This window comes from Polypterus senegalus, chromosome 1 (genome assembly GCF_016835505.1).
Source record: "Polypterus senegalus isolate Bchr_013 chromosome 1, ASM1683550v1, whole genome shotgun sequence".
Lineage (NCBI taxonomy): Eukaryota > Metazoa > Chordata > Cladistia > Polypteriformes > Polypteridae > Polypterus > Polypterus senegalus.
This window is the reverse complement of record NC_053154.1, coordinates 266,513,857-266,530,855: the sequence shown is the minus strand read 5'-3', so window position 1 is coordinate 266,530,855 and position 16,999 is coordinate 266,513,857. Positions and strand designations below refer to the sequence as shown.

Sequence of the window (16,999 nt, the reverse complement as noted above, 5' to 3'; positions counted from 1 at the left end):
TGATGCACCTGACATCTAAAAAATGAAAAACACATAACAGTGTGCTTTATTCACAGCATTCCCAAATTTTAAGATTTTAAGAGCTTTACTTGTTTAGTCCTTACCTGTTTTTAGCCAATATATCCCTAATTATCCAAATCTTCCACTGTGGCAACCACTAACTGGAGCAGTCAGACAAAGAAGAATAATTATCCACATCTTCTCTACTATAGAATCTCCAGTCTTTTAAAAGGCTTGATTCACCTCTGCCTCCCTTCCTGCACCAGTACCTTTAACTTAAGACATTTAAGTCTGTTTATAGTGTGCTATTGATTTTTATATTTATCTTATTACTAGTTCTACTTTGGTATTTGTGGTTTTTGTTGATATGGGATATTATTTGATTCACTGTTTCATTCATAAGTATTAGTACTATTATATTGGTTATTTAAGGGCCTGGCAATCCCATTGATCTAATTGTTTGATGTAGACTTGCTGTCTGATATTTTTCAGTATATTAGTAAGAGAGTGGTTTATATATTAATTCTATAATCTTTAAATGTCTCGCCATATCCATACAGCCATGAAAGTTCCACACTAATAGATTTTAATATTGTCAGATGCTTAAAATTTTATTCCCAGGAACTTTTATATATTTGTTTGCTCTCCTTTTTATTTCATAATGTTGAAGTGAAAATACAAAAGGTGTATAAAAAAATGTTGCTGTGAATGTAACTCACTTGAAAAGGCAAGAACTGGCAGTGGTTTCAGCCCTGGTTTGCTGTTTGTCGCATGTCATGCATGAATGGAAATGGTGCATTCTCGGGGGAGCACTAAAACCTCAGTGTAGGTTGTTTATTTCCTTAATCTCTCCTCCTCTGAGCATCATGCTGTCAGATGTAGAACTAAAGCCAGTAAACACAGATTATCATATCAATAATTACCTGCATTCACTAACACCATGAAACAAAACGAACCGGGCCAGCAGCTATCTGCAAAGGCTACGGCTGTTATAAAAGAGTCCTTCTGATTTCTCGACCCAAAACTTCAGCAGTAGCCTGAAGGGCATATTTGCATGTGTGTGTGTGTGTGTATGTGTGAGTTCTTGTGCAGTGGCGCAGGATTTTGATCTTCGGATGCCTTTCCGAGTATGCCTTTGGGTCCTACTTGATCTTGACCAGCTAATTCAATTTAAATTATCCCTTTGTTTTCAGTTGTGCCTAGCTTTTGAAGTCTTAAAGATGGCTATATATGCACATTTCATGTTTTTTGCACTATTTTACAGATATAATATAGATGAACTGTTGTATATATGTTTAACCTTCCTCTTGTGTTAGGGTCAGCACCGACCCGTTTTACTTTTTAAATGCATAAAACTACTACCTAATTTTGTTTATTGCATCAAGGCTTTTTGACTTTGTCAGGAATCTGTATTTAATTAAAATAAAACAAAAAAAACCAATTGTACTAAATTATAAAATGCTCTGGTGAAAATGATTACCTTTGTGTTGGTAGGGTCAGTTTTGACCCAGTTATAATTCAAGGTTATAAAACAATAGTTAGGGTCAAAACAAAAATCATAAACACACTTTGAGGGGCTTCTCTCTTTGCCTGTGTGTCTCATTACCTGAACAAACAAAACAAACTAGAGAAAAATCTGACAAGCTTGCTCCCATCAGGGATGTCTGGGAAAGGTGGGTGCAGCTCCTTCCACTGATGAACAACCCAGGGCCAGAGGTAACAGTTGATGAGCGTTTTGTCCCTTTCCGTGGAAAATCCCCTTTCCAGCAGTACATGCCTAGTAAGCCTGGGAAATACGGCATAAAAATTTGGGCAGCCTGTGATGCAAAAACCAGCTATGCATGGAATCTGCAGATTTACACAGGCAAACATGCAAGTGGCATTCCTGAGAAAAATCAAGGAAAACGTGTAGTCCTCGATATGACTACTGGACTGCGGGGTCACAATATCACATGTGACAATTTTTTTACCAGCTGTGACCTTGGACAAGAACTTCTCTGGTGGAAACTTACCATGGTGGGCACAGTAAAAAAAAAATAAACCTGAGCTGCCTGCCGAAATTTTGCAGGTGAAAGACAGGGCTCCATTTTCTTCAAAATTTGCTTTTACAGACACCATCACAGTTGTTTCATATTGTCCAAAAAAACACCGGAGTGTGATACTTATGTCCACTTTTCACAAAGACGCAGCTGTGTCATCAGCAAGTGACAAAAAGCCCATAATTATCTTGGACTATAATAAAAACAAAGGTGGAGTGGACAACCTGAATTAGCTGACTGCCACCTACACTTGCCAGAGAATGACCAGGAGATGGCCAATGGTTGTGTTTTATAACATTCTAGATGTGTCTGCATACAATGCATTTGTGTTGTGGACCCACATTCACCTAGGGTGGAACTCAACTAGCAAAAAACAAGCAGAGAATGTTTCTTGAGGAGTTAGGAAGTTCCCTTGTCAAGGCACACATTGAGCGAAGGAAACTGGTGCCCCGGGACCCAGCCGCTGCAGCCTTGGTCAGACAGCTGCAGAGCTCACGTAGCACTCCTTCCATACCATCAGCAACACAAAGAGCATCAGTGCCAGCATCCTCTTCGGCCAGCACTGCTTCAACATCAACCTACACAGCCACAGCCACAACCCCACTGAGGCCACCCGATTCTAAAAGAAAGAGGTGTCAGGTCTGCCCTAGCAATAAAGACAGAAAGACAAACGTACTCTGCTTCTACTGCAAAAAATATATTTGCAAAGAACACACTAAAAGTGTCACTTTTGCCACACATGCATCTAAATGCACATGCATGTTCTTGCACACAAAGACGTTTTTTGGAACTAGTGCCTCATTTCTATTGGTTTTATTTGCTTGATTGTTCGTTGTTTGTTTGACCTTGCAAATCCACATTTTGAGATTTACTTGTTTAGCTTTCCATTTATATTCAAAGTTATTTTTCAAAATACTTTTTTGCCTTTTTCTTTGAAATAAATATATATGGGTCAAATTTGACCCGTAACACCATAGATGTTACTATAGTAATTAATATTATAATAAAAAATACATATAACAAATTTATTTAAGAGATGTGTTCTAATACCCCTCAATAATAGTCAGGTAACATAACAACCTTTTATTTATTTAAATAATTCTCTTGAGGTTAATTTAATCATTTTTTTAAATTGAAAATGAGAGGTATGCTGTTAAAATAAAAGCTCATGAGGTCACAGCAAAAAAATTAAAAACATTCTTTTAATGGACAAGGAAGCATAACAAAGTAACCAAGAGGTAAGGAAAAAAATTGGATGATAAATAATTGTTTTGAGGGTAATATGGCTGATTAAAGACACGGGTCAAAACCGACCTGTTAACATAAGAGATAGTAACAGAAAGCTAACATAAGAGGAAGGATATATTACAATATACATATATATGTATAATACTATATATATATATATATATATATATATATATATATATATATATATATATATAGTAATAATAATAAGTATATTTTTGTTAAATTGACATTTATATTCTTTAATTCAAATAGATACTATAACATACTGCATGTACTGACATCTTAGGTTATATAATTTAAACATACTGTAAACCTCCATTTTATGTACAGTATATGTTACTTTTGTGTGTCTAGCACCCACCCACAGTAATATTACTCCAGCATAAAAATACGCCTTATGGCACATGACAGTCACCAACAGGAACTTCACTTGAATTCCCAAGAGATATCACCAGTCTGTGTTGCCATGGTAGTATAGGGTGGTCCAGATCTAATTATGCAATTTTCATTACGCTATAACTTATTAAGTTTATTACATAGAAAATCACCTGAAAAATCCCGGACCGTCAAGAAGTGTGCGAACTGATGGCATGAAGAATCATCTTTGCGCTGAACTGGAATCATCACCGCATAAATCAAAGTCATCCAGACGATCTGGATCTGCATAATTAGATCTGGACCACCCTGTATAACAACATACTGTAGCAGCATTTCCTCTTAATACTCCTAGTTAAGGTCTCTCATCACCTGTCATAACTAATATAGTTAAGATCAGGATGTGATTCCAGGGATTCATCTGGAATTACATGTAGAATTCCTCTCGTGTGTCTTTTACTTTTTCCTAGTCTTGGTGTTGACAAAAACCTGCTAAACTGCACTACAAACAATGTTACTCCTAATGCATCATGTTTCGACTTAATTTTTGGAGAGACTGATAAAAAGTTTCCAAGTTAAAGCCTCAGACAATTTATTTTCAGTAACAATATTACATTGAGTTGTTGAAAATCTAATGATAAATGTTGTTTTTGAAATAAATATACACATAAGGTAGCATATACTGAACATTTGCCAAGCTTCTTCTCCTGTCACATGGATTAACACCAATGAAATGGTATTTTCCACCCCATAGATTTGCTGTTCATATCAGTACAATTCAGAGTTGCCAGATAACCTGTCACGTTCAAAGCAAAGTAACCCAGAGGAAAACTCATGTAGACATTCAAAGAACAGACATAGTTCACAAACCCAGTGAACCAGAGGTTTTAACCTGGCCTCCTCAAGCTGTGTAGTAGCAGCATTGCTCACAGTCTTGCCCTGTTGTTTGCAGTGTTACCTGAAATCGGCACGGATTGATTCCTCCCACACTCCATAGATGTATCTGTTCTCATCTGATGATTGTGTTTTGCCCAACAACATACTAGCTTCTAGTCCAAGTATGTTTGCTGTCTTATGCCCTGTGCTGCTGGACTAGATTGTGGCCATGTGATGATCAAGTTTGGAATTGGATGTATGAATGGGTGGTTATTTTTTTAAATTTCCTTTTTCTTAGTTTCACAGGAAGCTGTTTGCTCTACTTTACAGTGATATTATGGCAACATACTTGGACTCTTCATGTTTAGTAAACACAGTTATTCTATCCTGCTAAAAAGTATTTTCCAGAATGTTTAATTTGGTAACAATAATCAGTGATAGCTTTACACTTACTGTGTTTTAAAAAATAGCAGATGATTTACTTGAATTTCAATAAAGGGAAATGGGAAGTAAATATTTATCAAAATTAGCCATGTTGCATTGTAATACTGTTTTTTTTTTTGTTTGTTTGCTCTTTATCTGCACTCCTAAATTGACACTTAAATTGTTGCTTTCACAAATAATGTTTCTACTTTTCCTGGTCATCAGTGACTCTTTTCAATGAAATCATTCAAAATAGACATTAATATGCATTCCTGTACTCATTTGTACATTGCTTTATTTCATTTAAGTATGGAATATTATCAACTCTATCTGTGAAGATCAAAGCACAAGTTAGTTAGTACTTCACCTTAAGTGTTCCATATTATAGTTTAACTTGAGTAGCAGTCAGATTTGAAGTAAAACTCAGTAATGAATACATACCAATACAGTGAACTTGAAATACTCCGAAAGTACATGGCAGTTAATTACAACATAAGTACAATATAGTAAGTGGCATGTTATGTAAAGTCTTGTGAGAGGTTACAATGTGCCATGCAATTAACCATTCAGAATATTTATTCACTTGACATTTTATAAACCATTTTCACTGGCAGTCCTCCAGCTTTTGGTTCTTATACATATGAACTTAGTGTCTTCTATTGGGGCTCCCAGATATCAAATCAAAGAAGCCCACAGAGAAATTTAGTTTACAGTGTTTCATAAATTCCTTTCAGAGGTCACTTACAGTGCCCAAGTGTTGTTGCTGCTGGCTAGCTTCTCCTGTCTTACACCTCTCTTCTGTGCTGAATTACAAGTGAATAACTTATTGAAACATGTCCATGCCTCCAGTGTGGGCTTTTAAGATGTCCCCCCACCCCTCAGGTTCTTCAAATATGTCACAGTGACATGGTGAAGCATTTGTGTAATTACTTATCTGAGCTGTTTATCTGTCGCCATGATTCAGAAGCCACAAGGACATTCACAACAATGTATATTTTGAATTTAAAATAATGCAGTCAGTTTTCTAAACTGGAAGATACTGTTCTGATCATTTTGAATGTTAAGACTCTCCTAAATAATGCTGCTATGCATGTCTTTCATTGTGATCGTCCTAAAGTCTGAATGATGTCTTTTGTGGGCCACTTATTTACCAGCAGGTCACTCTTCCAATGTAGCTGGAGAACACAAATGATAGACAGGTCAAGCGAGACTCAGCTTTAATAGAAGACTCTTCCACCATGTTACCTTAAAACTCATTGTTCTCAGTTACAGTCCTAAAATGTATTTTCAGCATTTAAATTAAAAATATTTTAAATGTTTACCACTTATTGGTGCTGTACATGCTTTTTAATGATTTGCTCCTATTGGTTCAGTCTGTTCTATTACCATTTTTCCTTGCTTATTGACCACACTGAATTCAGCTCAGTCAAAGGAAAGCAGACAAGTGCCACAAATCACCCACATCCACTTAGATCGTTTTTCAGTCTCTTTGATCTTGTAAATGTCTTCAGATCACCAAAGGGCACAGTGACAGTGAGGGTAGTTATTTTTGAACAGTCGGTAAATCAAGCTAAGGACATCTTCCCTTTTATTTTCATCAGTCCCCCGCTTTATATTCATCACAAACATAATTTTTGTGCTCCCTACTTTATCTTCAGTATTTAAAGTTGATAACATTGACATTTTGTGCAAGATCTTGAAAATAAATTAATGACCACTTTCATGGTTTTAATTAGAAGCTCTGTTATTTAAAAAAATAGGGTCAGTAGTATAAGGATTTAAACATGCTATAACATAATATTCTCAAACCCATTTGATACAAGTTATGACCACAAAGAGGCTGGTCTGTCATGGCAGTACTGAGCAGAAGGCTGATAATAACCCTTGCAAGGGCGCCTGTCCATTGTTGAGTCCATGCATACTGATAACCTTGATGATTTCTGTTTTAAAGGGCTGTAATATTTAAGCATACAGTATTTCTGAATTAGTCATTTATACATCAGGTTATAAAGGGTTAAAATTAAATTGCTGATTAATATGTTTATTTTTGCACACCATATTGCGTACTTTCATGTCTTATACCCAGTTCTGCCAAGATAAGCTCTAGATCTTGCAGTTCTGCACTGCTTTATGCTAGTTTGAAAATGGATGAACAGAGGGAGGATAAATTATAACTTTAACGTCAAGATCAAGTCTAATTATGTATCAAGTCTTCTTTTAAAAGGGTAACAAGAGGGTATGTTCCAAATTCCACAGGCCCCTGAGAAATTAATTCATTTCATCATTGTCTAAATCCACTTCTTAAAACAGAATGTCCATCCAAATGGCCCCTTCAGTGGGGCATATTGTGATCTTGTAGGTGATGTATTGCAATAAACTTGATAGAATTTCTCTCTGTCTGAATTTTGTTCCTGTCTTGCTTTCAATGTTGCCAGGATTGGCTTTCAAATAGTTTAGTATGATTTGAAAATGTATATATGAATGAATCAATGAGAATCATTTAATGTCCTCTGAATCAAAGTGTATTCTTTAATTTAGAAGCTATATGAAGAGAGAAAAATAGGCATTCTGTGGTACAGTACAGTACAACCCAGGAATACAGCACACAGTTCTTCTTCTCTCTCCTTCCTTCGCCTCAACTCTTCCACAGGCGAGCTTAATCTACTCTTTCTCCCAACTCTGACTCCCGAATAGGGTGAGGTGGCTCCTTTTATTCAGCTCCTGGAAGTGCTGCAGGTGGGTCATCAGTGTTACCTGGAATCACTCCCAAATGTGCTGGAAGTCCAGTGTAGGGCTCTGCAGCTCCCCCTGGCAGCCTTCACAGAACCCAACATGGCTATACCAAACTCCAGCACCCAGTGTGCTCTTTGGGAAGGTAGTGTCCTGTGGATACTCTCTCTCCTGGTCCTTCCATCCAGTGGGCATCCCAGCCAGGTAATGGCCGTGGCCACCCATCACAGTGTGTGTGTGTGTGTGTGTGTGTGTATATATATATATATATATATATATATATATATATATATATATATATATATATATATATATATATATATATATATATATATACACACACACACACACTCTAGGGGGCTTTCCCCCCCTCGCTCGGCAACCCCTGGGTCTGCGCTATTCAATAGGCTCTTTACGGTTCTGCCACTCGTGTATGGGTATGTGGATGTACAATTTAAACAGATTTTTATTTTCATGGGAATTGTTACATATGCATAATAGAAATAACTATTTTTCATTACAGCAAGTAATTAACCATATTAAAAAATAGTAAAACATAATAATTTGAAAGTAAATTATGTTTCATGTTACGTTAGAGTTATTTGTTGAGTAATACTTCTTTGTTCTGTTTGGCTTTGAAATTGCATGCAAATCCTTTTTAAACTTAAACACTTTTACTGTAAAACCAAAAGTAAAAATTTTTTTAATTACATTTTTGTGAATATCGCATTGAATTTTGATTCTGTGTTTGGACATTATGACAACACAACATATAACTGCCCACAATTGAATTTCATTTCTTTCTCTCTATTAAATAAAATGACTTTTTAGAATGTTTGGCTCTGTTTGCTGATGAATTTGTTAATTTCTTTGCAAAAGCAATTCTAACAGGAAACTGTTAACGTTTTAATATGAATGGCATATCAAGATCTCCTTTGTTGTCTAATGTTATCCGCGGAAGATTTAGTAAATTACCTTTCTTGGATGCATCCTTCTTTCTACAAAAATTTGTGTGTTGAAAGACCGAAAGTTGTTAACAGTTTTAGATTTTCTTTGGGATGTTGTAAGCTGATGTTTTCATGTTCACCACCAACTGTTTCAGCATAGTCTATTGATACACTTTTAACCAATTTGCTGTGTAACCGATCAACATTTTTGGCTTTAATTTGTTTGACAACATCGTTTCATGTTTTTTTTTTTCTTACATCCTCTTGTTTCCTCCAATCTCGCACCAGTTTCTCAGACACATCAAATTTTGTTGCAGCAGTGCAGTTACCATTTTTTTCGCCACTTCAACAACTTTTAATTTAAAACCAGCTTCATATTTTCTTCTGATCGATCGCTCCATTGTAGACAAGTGAAGCTCTTACTATAAAGGTGTATGGGGTGTGAGATACAAAAAAACACAAAACAGTGCAAACATCGCTTCGGAATAGCTTGGGTATTACTGTGTAGTCATGTAGGCACAATACATACAGTGTGGTCCAGATCTAATTATGCAGATCCATGGTCCGGGATTTTTCGGGTTATTTTCTGTGTAATAAACTTAATAAGTTATAGCATAATGAAAATTGCATAATTAGATCTGGACCACCCTATATATAAAATTAAAAAGCAGTGTGCTCCATGCTTACTCTCTGAGGTGGGTGTTAGCATATCATAATCTCTTGGACACTTGGCATGAGTTTTCCGCATTCGACTTATACGACCGACATTACAAAATACCAGAAATTATACAGTAAAATCAAGCCCCAACTTATCCGCAGGAGAACTTAAATGCGAGTATAAATACTATAAATGTATCATTTTTGTTTGAGCTGATATATCACATTTTAAATGGTCTAAGTTCTTTTCATAGAAGAGTAAAAGCCATTTAGGACTGCCTCCCTTGGTAAGGTGATTTGAGGTTTAGGATGTAAAATGGCACTGGCACCAAGACAAAACAGAAGTCAGCATTCCATTATCATTCAGTTTTTATTATTATGAGTAGCATTTGTGTTTAAAATAAATAGTGTGTCTATACAGCTTGTCCTTCAGAACAATTCTCTTTTCAAAATGAATATAACTTTGAGTTTGATTTTGCATGCTCCTTGATGCTGTGAATTAGCAAGTAATTATTCTTGATGTCACTCCACTGATATCCTTCTTAAAACACCATAAAGTAGTAGTCTTAATCTTCATATTACATTATTTTGTGACGCCTTGGTGATATCTCCCCACTCCTAGAAAAATATCAAAGAAGTCAAAGAAATGTAGCCAGTATCCCCTTCAGAATGTTATTGTTGAATGGTGCAAGTATTCTAAGTAAAGTAAACTCAGATACATTGAGGGTAAATAAGAGAAATAACTGCATGCTCATATACATTACATTTATTTGCTTAGCGCACACGTTTATCCAAAGCAGCTTAACAAAAGAGGTCAACATAATCATGTAACATCAGCAGGGAGCGGTTTAGGAGCAAGTGTTACAGGACAAGGCTACGAAATTGATTTCTACAATTGAAAAGCTCCAAACAATATAAAAGCTAGTTACAATTTCCAGATTTAGACAACCTAATAGCTATTAATTAAATAGAAAATCACCAAACTATAGAGTCTTCTTGAAAACATTGAGGGAGTGAGAGCATCAAATGGGGCAGCTTGTTCCACCAGCCAGGAGCTACACATGAAAATAGTCTGGACTGATATCATGCAGAAGTGGCATCACCAGATGTTATTCATCAGCAGGACTGAGTGGTTGAGAAGGAGCATAGGACATCACAAGTGTCTCCATACATATAGGTTCAAACCTACTTACTACTCAGTAGGCAAACATAGAAGATTTGAACTTAATATGTGCCACTACAGAAAGCCAGTGCAGCAATCTAAAGAGAGGAGTGGTATGTGTCCGCCTTGGCTGGTTGAATTCCAGACGTGCGGCTGCATTTTGAATCATCTGCAGCGGCTTGGTGACATATGCCTGTGCTTTTGCCAACAGAGAGTTGCAGTAGTCCAGCCGTGACAAAACCAGAGCCTGTGCTGCATACTCTGTCAGATAGAGTCTGATCATGTGGATTTTGTAGAAAATATAAAAAGAACAAAGCAGAAACCTAGGCTTTAACTTTTCCGTTATTTATTCAGTTTTACCCATCTTCAACAAGTTGATGTGGTTGCCAGATCTCTTTGCAGACCTCTCACTTCACATTCCAGCTTTTTGCATGTTGTAGTGCCACTATAATCATTTTCTTAACGCAGTCCTGCTCTGTTTGTTGCTCCAATTCAATAATTATTAAACTTCTGTTGAGCTACTCTTTCTATATACCCTCTAATGAGTCACATGTCAGGGTCAAGGAAAGTCAGGCACTGGAACACTCCACCATCACCACACCGTGACAGACATAAAACTGTTTAAGGAGCTGGGGGTTGTTGGGCTGGAAATGAGCACACTGAATGCCCATCATCCCATATAAATAATTGAGCTACCACCCAAAGCTTTACCCAAACCACAACCAGAAATGTTCAGTCTCAGCAGGTTCAGCTTCTTCTACATAAAGAGCAATTGAGGTAACTGTGAGTTGTTCAAGTGCTTGGATGCAGCATATATTAAGAAATATAAACATTCTAAGCATACGACTCAAAATTTCCAACAATATATGTATTATACAGAGGTCAACATTTATTATGTAATAATGTATTCATAATGCTGAAATTAAGTCTGTGGTCAGGGTAAACACGGTAGTTACTACTACTCACAACAGCAGACTGAGTTTGAATCCTGTCATGGGACGGCCTGTGTGGCATCTCTTAGGCTTTTCCTATTTATTGGTTATTCTACGTTATCCCAAAGACATTTTTGTTAAGTAAACGGACATCTGTAAATGAGACACCAAAGATAATGGAAGCTTTAGGATTAAACTGTAAATTAATCCACTTCTTCTTACACTGTCAACCATTCATTTATGTATAATGTCCAGGGATGGAGAGTGTACAGTTGGGCTTGGTGATTACAGTTATGATAGTGTTTGACTTTGCCTATTGACCTTGTCTTTTATAATTAATTGTGGAATCTGCAGGGATTTATTTACTCAAGTAGTGCTATTTACTGGAGTTTTTGTTTTTCTTTTCATTGTTGTCAATTGGCTGTGTCTCAATTTTAATTTTAGCAGACTTCATATTTCTTGATTTCTTATCAGTAGAGTGTTGTACTGTGTTAGCCATATTTTGATACAGGAGAAAGTAGGGTGAAATGACACCTTTTATTGGCTAACTAAATAGATTACAAATGCAAGTTTTTGTGGCAGCTAAAGCCCCTCGAAAGATTGCATTTGTAATCTATTTAGTTAGCCAATAAAAGGTGTCATTTCACCCTACTTTCTCTTGATTTCTTATGTCAGTCATTGAAGTTACTGTATTTTACTGGGTATTTAATGTAACTTATTGGATTATACAAATAAATATTGAATAGTTTGTACTTTACTATTTGTGCATTATAGATGTACAGTTGCCCTGAGCCTGCACTTGGTTAACAGTGCTATGCAAAAGATAATTTGGTCTAGTATGGGTGTGTGCTTGAGTATTACATGCAATGGGGTTTCAGCTCATGGCTTCTGCCTTCTCATAAACCATTTGATAGATTTTGTGTTTTTTTCTCAGCCTAAGTGGAATCACCATTTTAGATAGATAGATAGATTAGAGGAAGCAGATGAGGAAAATTAAGGAATGAAATATAATCTGTAATTAAGTTTGTATTATATAGTTTAAAAATAATATTTATACATGCTTAGCTTTACATTTGGAGTCAGTGATTAGTAAATAAAAATTACATTCTCACATCTTACTTGCCCATCGTAAAGAGTCAGATTAGATGGTGTAATTGGTTTGACTATACATGTAAATTAAATCAGCACAGTTGAGTGGTTTCATCTATCAGTTACAAGGTTATAAGTTATTGCTGAAGACATTATATAAAGTAATGATGAGGTATATTTGGCATTTTTTGCATTTTGTAACATTTTAAAGATATCTGTGTGTCTTACTTTAATAGTGAGCCTGGCTAACTTTTCAAACCAGAAGTCCAGTAATATTTTATTATGTTCCTGATGTCTTTCTGTAGCTTATTTTATTACTTTGCTGTTGCTGAAACAAATAGCCTCCTTGGGTCTTCACGCCCATTGTAATTCATCATTTCTAATTGTATGCTTCTCGCGTGTAATTTGTTTCACTGGAGGACATTTCCACTAACACATTTTAAGTATTTAAACATCTTTTTCTAAGCTTTCTTGAGAATCAAAATAAAATGTTATTTAGCATAGGGTTTATTAGTACTGGTTCATGTGACTCACTGTGTTTATTATTTCATGGAAGACATTAGTCTCAGGCTAATGTGCCAAATTAAAAAAAATAATTAGTAATGCTTGTGTGCTCAGGCGAACTATGCTGTGTGTGTCCGCAGTCTCACATTTCTTAATAAAAAAAAAAAAAGAAGACAAACCTTTCCTCCGCCCAAGTACAGATCATCTTTTTGGAGGGGATGCTGCAACCTGAATCTGCCTTTAATTGCTACAAGTCAACATTAGGTGAACATATGTGGCTGCTTGCTTAGAAGTAGAAGTGGCACTGCAAGTGGAATTTCAGTTTGCCTACTTTACACATTTGCATAATTAGTCAGCATGTGAGTGGTGGGTTAATTGGCAGCTCCAAATTGGCTGTTTGTGAGGGTGATTGCAGTTGTGTGCAAAAGTCTGCCCTATGAAGGTCTGGCACCCCATGCAGGGTTTGGTACTCCTTTGTGAGTGCAGGGATAAGCACAGAGAGTCTAAAATCAATTGAATGCCTTTAAAAATGTCATATTATATTTAAAATACCAGTTTCTGTTTTTTAGGACAGTTAACTTTAAAAGCTTCATTGTTGCAAATTTTTGTTTTTGATTAACATAATAATTTGTTTGTGAACAAAATGCTCTGATGCAAAAACTAACAGTAAATGCTGTTCTACAAGCACCAGACTTGAACCCCATTATTTACTATTCATACTCATGTAAGCCAGATTGTGGCTATATACATTTTTTTTTTACACTCTTTAAATTCAGGTTCATAGGAGATTGGATCTTATTCCTGGCAGCAGTGTGGATGATGGCAGAGATCAACCCTGGACAGGGTCCCAGTCTATCATAGCTCATGCCAATGGACGTACACACACACACACACACACACACAAACACACACTTAGATCTGGCCAAGTTGAAATCCTCAGTCAGCCTAAACCATGGGAGGAGAAGTGGAGTGCCAGACAAACTCCACAAGGCAGTGACCAGGCCCACATTTGAACCTAGGGCAATTAGGCACCACTGCCATTCCAATTTTAAATTTCACATTGTTGAAATTTCCTAGAGTGTTTTTTTTTTGTTTTTTTTTTTGTTCCAGTAAACTTGTTTTTTTCCTGTGGCAAGTAAATAAGGTTTTCAATGGCTTGTGATTTATGGCTTTGACATTAAGAAAATGTGATTTGTCAATATGCAGTCTTCCTAACATATTAGCCTTACAAATGACAGAGAGCCTCCAGTATCTGCCATAGTTACTCAGTCGGCTGTGCCTTTTTCTACTAAAAAAACAATGAAATATACAGAAGATGATAATATAAAGCTAATGTTTTGGCAGAGTGTTTTATAGGTATATGTTGTTCCCATTTGGTTCTGCAAACTGAGAGACTGGATAAAAGGAGAACTCCTACATTTTGAAAGTTCAGTGTTTCCTCCTTCATGTTCACAGCTGATTTCTTTAGCATTACCATCTGTTCATTGATCAAACCTGCTCAGTCCAGTTCAGCACTGTGGGACCAGAGCCTTTCTCAAAAACATCGGGCACAAGGGCAGGGTGCCAGTAAATAGCAGGGTACAGTCATGCACATACTCGCAGTCAGTCATATCAGGCTTTGAGAGCTGCCATTTAAATTAACTTGCATATCTATGAAATGTGGGTGGACAAAATGCAAGCTACAAACAGACAGTGCCTGTGCTGCGAGGCTGCAGTTCTAACCACTGCAGCACCATACCACCCTTTTGTAGCATTTCAGTGTACAGTATATATTTCAGATCGCACTAGGTTTGATGAGCTACATCTTCATTATTTAAGTATCTTGCTATTTTAAACAAAGCATGTATATCTGTTGTAATGACCCAAAGGCCAAGCCAATTAGCCGAGCAGAAACTCCAACAGATGATTTCCCATTGAATAAATTAGTGAAGAACTGCTAAAATATTATTTAATTATTCACTCCTAATGGTTGTACTGTAATTGATTGGAATGATTACCCAGGCGTACCTTGAATTTATTTTTTTGCAGGTGCACTTCCTATGCCTTTGCCTTGAAATGCTGCATATCTCCCGTCTGGGTTGCTAGTGCATCTGCTATCATGTTGCTTTTTGTTTATAATTATGGAGAAAATGTGTAAACTTCCAATTTAATCTCCCTAAAAAGTTTACATCCACTCTCTCCAGGACATTTGTGTTTTTAAATCTAATGATTTGTTTTATATTTACTTTGTTTGGACATATTGCCACATTGTAAAATCTGAAAGCATTCCTCCTGGAAGCAACTTTTTTTTTTAAAAAACTGAAACATGTTTTTGAATTCTAAATATTTGGGGTCACTACCAGTTTTATGCTTATGTTGTCAAAGAAGTATTCTCAAAGTGTAACGTCAAAATTTCAAGGATGGTGGTGGCATTAATTTTTTGAACTTGACTTATTAGGATCAAATCCTGGATGAAATGCCAGTATAATGCATGGCACTCTCAACTCACAACAGGCCAGTTAAGAGACACCAATAAGCCCAAAAAACACGTCTTTGTGGTGTGGTTGGCAAATAGATGCCAATAATGGACTGTGTGCCTCATGGAGGTTTAAGGCATTAGATAGCAACAACTACAAATTAAAAATGACAGCATCTTTCCACATTGTAACAGCTTTTGTTTTTAAATTATGCTTTTTCTATATTAAAAATATTGAAAGTCAAAAAATAAAATTGTTCTTTATTTTGTAGATTTGACATGTTGGAGTTAGGCATGCAAGTGACAACCTGTACTTGACTCTTTGCTACCAGTATTGGCTCCAGCTTACCTTACATTTATAAGTTTATAGGATTATTTATGTTGCATGTACAGAATACAGTGAAATTCTTACTTGCATGTGCTAATCAACTTGCAACACATCACCACTCTTGACACTGTGATTAATTTGTAATAAATGCTGCAAAAAGAGTTTAACATATTAAGCAATCAAAAATTTAAATAAAGTAAAAGGGAATGATAAGACCTGCACGTGTTCTGTATAATAATACAAGAGTATACATGCAAATGTGTGTGTAAAGTGAATTTTGGACAAGGTGTATCTTTATCTTTCAGTGACTCATGCAGGATATAATGTTGACCCTACTGTTTATTGCCATTACTGTTTTATGTCTTCTTTTATTTCATTTTACAGTTTAAACTGGTCACAAATAGGATAACAGTTACAAAATATTTAGGTTGGTGGAGAAAAGTACTACATAGTCATGTGTCATTGTCCAGTCATTTGTGGCTATATCATCCCCCTTTAATGTTGCAGCATTTAACATACTGCTGAAGTGAACGTTGAAGTTGCAAGTTCTCACAAGAGAGATTTCCAGCAACCTTAAGGGCTAATCTATGACGGAGATGTTACATTGCACTTTCTAATAATAGCTAGCTATTCAATGAGAGTGACCTTTTCCGTGAGATAAGGAAGCAACAGTCAAATTAGTGAGTGTTTACAACTGCGGAGGTTGTAAGAGGTAACTCTAGGGTCAGCTCTGCTTAATGTCTTCTTCAGTGGAAAGGTGTGACAGGGAAGTGGCCTCAGGTGGCACAGATTACAGATGAATCCTGCATTTTGGAAAAGTGTACAAACTCGCTGGAACAGGTGCAGGCATTCGAGATCCTAATTAACTGGTAAACAAAGCATGACCAGTTTATATTTCTTAATCTCTAAAGTGGAGCACAGTCTGTGACATCTGACTGAGGAAAGTGAGATATCTGAATGCATAAACTGTCTGATTTCCTCCTCTTCCATTCTTTTCCTTGTTCTTGCTGCCTCTCTCTCTCTCTCTCAGCTCTATAATTAACTGTTCATTTATGTTTTATTTCAGGAGGCTGCCACTTTTGCAAGAGAGCAAGGCTTTGAGGTGAGTTGCCCGACAATTGCACACTAAACAGATCCTAAAGGATTATTTTTGCTGATAATGAAGTTCTTTTGGACAGTGATTGATGTGCTATTATACTCTCCAGGCCTTGCAGCAGTTGCCATGGAAACC

General features: G+C 36.3%; 1 protein-coding gene across 5 annotated transcripts in view; it reads left to right on the top strand.

The window, feature by feature from the left end:
• The window catches only part of LOC120541666 (adenosine kinase-like), a 562,677-nt gene that overhangs the window by 470,539 nt on the left and 75,139 nt on the right, over positions 1-16,999 (top strand). For all 5 annotated transcript variants that reach the window (XM_039773555.1, XM_039773528.1, XM_039773547.1 and 2 more), the window contains one exon: positions 16,835-16,870. In XM_039773555.1, the coding sequence (XP_039629489.1) occupies positions 16,835-16,870 (36 nt within the window). The remainder of the gene's footprint in view (positions 1-16,834; positions 16,871-16,999) is intronic.